This window comes from Camellia sinensis, chromosome 1 (genome assembly GCF_055761805.1).
Source record: "Camellia sinensis isolate YWXY chromosome 1, ASM5576180v1, whole genome shotgun sequence".
NCBI classification, from domain to species: domain Eukaryota; kingdom Viridiplantae; phylum Streptophyta; class Magnoliopsida; order Ericales; family Theaceae; genus Camellia; species Camellia sinensis.
In genome coordinates, this window is record NC_138961.1 from 196,034,603 (window position 1) to 196,041,836 (window position 7,234).

Below are 7,234 nucleotides of genomic sequence, written 5' to 3' on the forward strand. Positions count from 1 at the left end.
TATATTAAAATGAGGTTTAAGAACGACAACATACACTCTATTCATATCTTATCATTCAAATAGAAGAGGTTCTAAATATATTCAATAAAAATATTTCTGCATTCACATGTACAAAAAAATAATGCATAAAATACAAAAATGATAATCTACGTGATAGATGTAGAGAGAAATTTCAAGATGCTCGCTCAAATATAATGAAAACGAAAATAAAAATCTTATAATACCCTTAATCTTTTGGAGCAATTACAAGACAATGGAAGCTGGAAAAATTATTTATCAAAATATGAGGTTGAAACTTTCGTTGTGATTTTTTTGCATAGAAAAAACTACACGATTTTGTGGTGGTTTGTTTGTATAAAATAAAAATTAAAAAAATCGCACTCCCATATATTTATAATTATTTTTGGTCTATTATAATTTTTTCTAATTTCTTTAGTTCTATTATTATATTATATTACTCATAGTCCTGACTACTCCATAGATAACAATGTGCTTAAATAGTTTCCAAATTCGATATTACCTCAAAAAGAATAGCTTCTCTTTGGTCCACTATTGTGGACTAGATCAAACAATCACATAGTGGTTGTTTGGAAAGTTGTTATTTTAATAGGTTTTTTTAGTTTTTGATTATTTTTGGAGAAATTTTTTTTTGTGTTTGGAAAAATAGTTGAATTTTTTTATAGTTTGATGTGATATTTGTGAGAGAAAAAGTGAAATGATTATGAATTTGATGTGAAATTTTGTCTGGATTTGTTTTTTTTTTTGTTTTTTAACCTATTTTGTCTTTTAACAAAAAACTAATAAAAAAACAAAAAAAAAAAAACTCTTCCCAAACACCGCCATACTAGTTGCTTGTTCTTTTTTTCTTTTTCTTTTTTTCATTAACTCATATGTGATAAAATGATGTATTTACAAGTATCAAATTCTTCTTCTTCTTTAATATATATATATATATATATATATATATGATCTATGCATAACTATTTATAATATAAATAATTTGAATTATGAAGATATCATTTATATTGGGCACACGGAATGAATTAGATAGTTCAGTCCAATAGACTAAAAAAGCCTAAGTTTTGTTAATGAATTATAAAATTTAAATTATGAATCTTTATGATTTCTCAATATTTATGTTGGGAATATTGTAGCCAACCAATTTTGTCCGTCAAAACACATTCCATTAGTTTTTCCAACAACCTTGAAAGTCATTCCCGGTCATACGGAGCTAACCTGGTCTTCTTTATGCACACCTAATCATCATTAGCACTCATTGAGCCACAACCATTTTCCTTAAAAACTATTCTGCTTACATTAAATTATCCAACACAGTTTGAATTCAAACATTCTACACAATATTTTCTTTCTTTATATATACTGGCTGTGCACAAAGATTGTTTGTCAGAAATACAAGCACCAGAGAGAGAGAGAGAGAGAGAGAGAGAGAGAGAGAGTTGAAACTCCATTGAAGAAAGAATGAGTGAAGTGCAGGAGATAATTTCAGTGCCAGCAACGCCAAGGCCGGCAACTGTAGCACCAACACCGCCATCACTGCCTGTGGGTTGTCCTCCCACTCAGTATAATTCCCCATCGTTGGCAAGATCACCCCTTCTCGATACAGATGAGTTGGTTGAACCACCACTACCACTTCCACCACCACCAAACAAGAGCACTCCTAGGAGTGGCGGAGCAACCCCGAGAATGTCACTAACACCGCGGTTCATATCCCCATTGGGAAGTCCGATAAGGAGGGCTTTGCATCTCACAAAGCTTGATCCTCAGGATGCTTGGCTACCCATCACTGAGTCACGGAATGGCAACGCTTACTATGCTGCTTTCCACACTCTCTGCACCGGGATTGGGGTTCAAGCTCTTGCTCTCCCTGTCGCCTTCACCATCCTTGGCTGGTAACACTAACTAAAAGCTTGTCTTTCCTAACATTATTTTGAAAAAAATTTGGTATTCACCTCACCTTCTTAAGATTTTATTTGTTTGAAAAGTAGTAGTGGTATTATAGGTTGTATTGTATAATTTTTTTTTTTTTTTGTTGCATGTATATTCTCCCTCCTCAAATTAGAATTATGTACCCATCGATGCACATAATTGGCCGATATGTATCAAATTTGTCTTTCTGATGCCGATATACCCAATATACAAGTTAGAATGAAAATTACATGCATATCATTCAATTCTCAATATGAATTGATTCATCGCTGATTCACAGTCAATATAGCAGGTCAACTGTTCTAAACCTTTTTTTTTTTTTTTGCTACTAATAATTTTAAAAACTTAACAACCACAATACTCGATTCCCAATATATATCTCTTGATATTTCCGATATCATACCACTATTTAAAGTATCCATTTATGCTAGTTAGTTCACTATTTCTTAAGCATAAGTTATTTTTTGAGGAAATTACAAGACAATAGAAAGTGGGAATTTTTTTTATGCAACTTTTGGTATATTTTTGGTGCAGAAAAAATTGCATCTCTCATATATTTGTAATTAGTTTCTAGCTTTCTACACTGGCTTGTAATTTTTATTTATATTTTTCACTATCATATATAATATTTTGAATTGTCACCGATTGTTTGGGTAACTGGTTGCAGGGCATGGGGAACAATTTGCTTGACAATAACATTCATCTGGCAGCTATACACCCTTTGGGCGCTGGTCCACCTCCATGAATCAACCGAAACTGGGATGCGCTACAGCAGATACCTGGACCTCTGCTGTGCTACATTTGGTATGACAATTTTCATTTATGTTGCACGGTTTTAGATTCAAGACACATATTAGCATCAGTCAATATCAAACAGTATTTATCAATATATCAGAAGTATAAAATCGCTCATACATTGGTGAATTATTATTAAATAAATTGTAGTATATTAATGTTAATTGTTGGTGGTGTATGCAATTAACTGCCATGTCTATCTCAGGTGACAAGCTAGGGAATTGGTTGTCCCTATTCCCAATCATGTACCTCTCCGGTGGGACGTGCGTCACGCTGATCATAATCGGTGGTTCAACTGCAAATATCTTCTTCCAACTGGCTTGCGGCGCTACATGCTCGATGAAGCCGTTGACTGCGGTGGAATGGTACTTGGTGTTTACGTGCGCGGTGGTGGTACTGTGTCAGCTGCCCAACTTGAACTCCATAGCAGGGGTGTCTCTGGTTGGGGCCATTACTGCAGTAGGGTATTGTACATCAATGTGGGTGGTGTCCCTTGTAAAGGGTAGGCTTCCAGGGGTGTCCTACCATCCCGTGAGTGCAAGCAATGATGTTGCTAAATTTTTCCTGGTCCTCAATGGACTTGGGATCATTGCTTTTGCTTTTAGGGGTCATAATCTTATCCTTGAGATACAGGTAAATTATTTTTTTCTTTTTTTTTTCTTTTTTTGACAAATTTTTACTTTTAAAATTCGTCTTGACTAATTGTCTTTTAAATAAATATTTAAAATAAAAAGTAGATTTTTTTTTTATTTTTATATTTAAATTCCATTGAAGATGAAAAAATGATTTCAGAAATATTTTGTCCCCGGCAAGTATAGAATTTAGATACGGACATCTTTAATATATTTAATCTTTTTACACAAACATATAAAGAATATCAAATTATTATGATTTTATTTGAATGCTATAAATTAATAACTCACCGCATCAAAAAACCAATTCAAATTTGGGAAGTATTGACGAATTTCTTCATCACATCAGTTTTATATTTTTGTACTTTCTATAATTTTTTATTATTTTAAAAAAAGGAAGTCAGCTTCCACAGAATGTCACCACCAGTAATATCTTCGGGAGAATCCCTCCGGTTTAGATTTTGATTGGATTTTTTTGGTTCATGAAATTCATCACGAATCTTATTTTAATAATTCAAATCATTTATTTTGTCAAGTATTTTATGTATTTTATTTTTATAAAAAATTAAATTGATCTGATAATTATAACTTACTCAATTTACTACATTGTTAATCAAAAAAATATATGATTTATTTTTAAAAATATAAAAAAAATTTAACTAAAAACACGATAAATTAAACCAATTACAATTATAAGATCGATCTAATTTTATTGATGAAATATATAAAGTATCTGATAAAATAAACAGTTTAAATTATCAAAACGAGACTCATGATAGACTCTACGAATTCCATCAACCCTCTATAATCCAAAATCTGTACTCAGGAGATCCCCTACATGTTTTTCCCTTTTCCTTTGTTTGTTTATTCGAAGAAGTTGTTCAACTTCCATATTTCTTATGAAAAAAACTGACGTTTGACTTTTTGCTTTGTAATTGTTTTCTGTTCAATTTTTCACAAAACAGAAAAATTAATTTTTTTAAAAAAATTATACAAATAATTCAGAAAAGACAAAAACAAGTCAAAAATATTGGACTCGTTGGCTTATTTGGGAATTTTTTTAATTTTCTTTGGTATTAATTAATTTTTTTGACCTTTTAGATTTGTCTGTACAAGATCAATCAAAAAAAATATAAAAAATAACATAATTTTGAAAAAATATCACTAAAGACAACAAAATTCGAAAAAAAATATGACTTATTTGAAAGTTTCCAAACAACTAAAAGTTCTTCAAAGCCCACATGGTCAAAACATAAGATGGAAACTCTTCCGTTATTATTTTGGGAGAATGTCAGATTGTTTAGTTTATTTTTGCTATAATTTATAAGAAAAAAATAATTTAGAGAAGTTTTAAAAGTCTTATTATTAGAAAACTGAAGAACATGTATTTTTAACTTGTGTTTTTCATTATTTACTTTCAGATTGCAGAAAATTACACCAAGTGGGCTTAATGTGCTTATATGATCCAAAAAAATAAAAATAATTATAGAAAAATCATGAAACTTTATTATTTGGGTGCAGGTAGATTGCCTCAGTGCTAATTGAACTCAAGAACCTCCAAGTTTACCAATACTAGTAAATTGATATTTTTCAAATTCCATATATATATCGGGGTTCCTCGTTGTTGCAAGGATGAGTCCATATGGCCTATTTCTTGTATAGATTGCTGGTTATAAAATAAATAAGTCAAGGTAGCTGAAATTTAATGGTGACTCTTTCTCATATATATATACAACTTAATTTTGCAGGGCACCATGCCTTCAAGTGAGAAGTATCCATCTCATGTGCCGATGTGGAAGGGAGTGAAGGTTGCATATCTCCTCATTGCACTGTGCTTATTTCCCCTTGCTATAGCTGGTTACTGGGCTTATGGTCACTTGGTAATTAATTAAACACTATTCTAATTAAAAAATCATACTTCAATTGCTCATTTTTCAGTTGACAATAATACTAGCTAGTATGGTTTTAAATAACCGTATCAAGATTAGTACCTCAAGTACTGTATTCTAAAGCAAGTTTTCTTTGACATCTACCAGATACCAAATGGCGGGATGCTGTCAGCCTTGTTCCAATTCCATTCGCGCGACCTCTCAAAACCCGTGCTAGAACTCATATGCTTGTTCATCATAATAAATGCATTGAGCTCATTCCAGATATACGGCATGCCAGTGATCGATCACATGGAGTCACATTACACTAGCAGGATGAAGAAGCCGTGCTCTTGGTGGATCCGGTCACTGATCCGTGCCATGTTCACGTTCGGTTCCTTCTTCTTTGCAGTGGCAATCCCGTTCTTGGGAAGCCTAGCAGGCCTGCTCGGAGGCATAGCGCTGCCTGTCACGCTCGCATTCCCGTGCTTCATGTGGCTCAAGATGAAGAAACCAAAGAAGTACAGTGGGATGTGGTGGCTTAACTGGGGACTTGGATTGTTAGGCGTAGGTTTGACTGTTTTTATCATTGCTGGAGGGGTCTATGTTGTGATCACCACTGGTATTAAAGTCAGTTTCTTCAAGCCTGCTGTCTAGAAAAAAATTAACCATTTAAAAGAACTTCTAAGAGAAAGGAGTTCTTATTAATTTTCCTTACAATTTTTTTAAATTTTTTTTTATAGTTTTTGGGTTTATTTTGTTTGTTTTGGAGAAGTTATGCATATTTGTTGTTTGTTGTTTGTTGTGTTTGAAATTTCCTAAAGGGGAAATGTAGGATAGCATTGAATGGTACAGTGTATGTATGTGATGTAGTTCAATTCTAATTCATGAAAGGGGAATTTTTTTTGTGATATCATCTCTCTCCTTGGATTTGGTGAAATTAGATGACAACATTGTTGAACAATTTTCACTGTATTTGAAAATTAAATTTTGTTGTGTACTTAACAACAATTAGAATATTGAAGAAATAAAGGAAATGAGAGAATTTATTTGATTACAAAAATCAAACCAGGAAAATAAAATAAAATAAATAAAAACATATTTTTATTTTGTTACAAAAATAAAATCAAAATCTGATTTAAATAAATAAATAAAAACAGAAAATAAATAACCAACTCATAAGTAATTACTTGATTAATTTCTTGAATAATATTCTGATCAAGTCTAGTGTTCGATACTATGTCCTTAAGATAGATTCGTCCTCCTCACGATACTTTCAGAATATGGACGTCTATCTCCCAAGATAAAATGATCTATCAACGAATAAATGCAGCACTGCAATTTATTCGAACAACAAACACACTAAGTGTTTACACTCTTTCTTAGAAGGAAAATAATGCAGCAAAAATGCAGTGAAGGCAGACAATATTTAGGACGAAATTATAGAATGAAAACATCAAATGAGGGCTGCCTATTTATAGATGGATTGGTAGCTGCTGGTTTTGAATTAAACAGGTGCAAACCTGTTTTGAACAAGTATGAAACCTGTTTGGTTTTGAATGAATAGATTTAAATCTGTTGGGTTTAAAATTCAAACAGATAAAACTTTTTTGCCCAAATTTAAATATGTCCAGGTTTTCTGAATTTTAAACAGATTCAATTCTGTTCGGGTGGGAGAAAAACGGACCCAATTTTGAAATCAAAAAATTGAAATTTAAATTGGACAAATTTTATTTTACCAAAAAATAAAATTAAATTCAAATATTTTTGGCCGGACAAGCCCAACCCAACCTCACACCATGCACTTGCGCCCGGACAGACGGCGGCGGCGCGCGCGATGATTTTTGGGTCCAATGGGTCTAGCCCATTTTGCCCATAACCTCCATCTTTACAAAACTTGGGTACCCCTTGGGGCACACCTCAAGTTCCAATCACATGCCTTATAAACCCAGTCAAAACTTCCCACCAAATCAATGTGGGACAAGCCATTTT

At 32.5% G+C, this 7,234-nt stretch overlaps 1 protein-coding gene across 1 annotated transcript; it reads left to right on the forward strand.

The window, feature by feature from the left end:
• The first annotated feature begins 1,403 nt into the window (after positions 1-1,403).
• Positions 1,404-6,158, forward strand: LOC114301404 (lysine histidine transporter-like 8). The gene is made up of 5 exons (XM_028246373.2): positions 1,404-1,910; positions 2,615-2,751; positions 2,948-3,375; positions 5,123-5,254; positions 5,411-6,158. The coding sequence occupies exons 1-5, from the start codon at positions 1,480-1,482 to the stop codon at positions 5,897-5,899; spliced, it is 1,617 nt and encodes a 538-aa protein (XP_028102174.2). The 5' UTR covers positions 1,404-1,479; the 3' UTR covers positions 5,900-6,158.
• Positions 6,159-7,234: the final 1,076 nt, after the last annotated feature.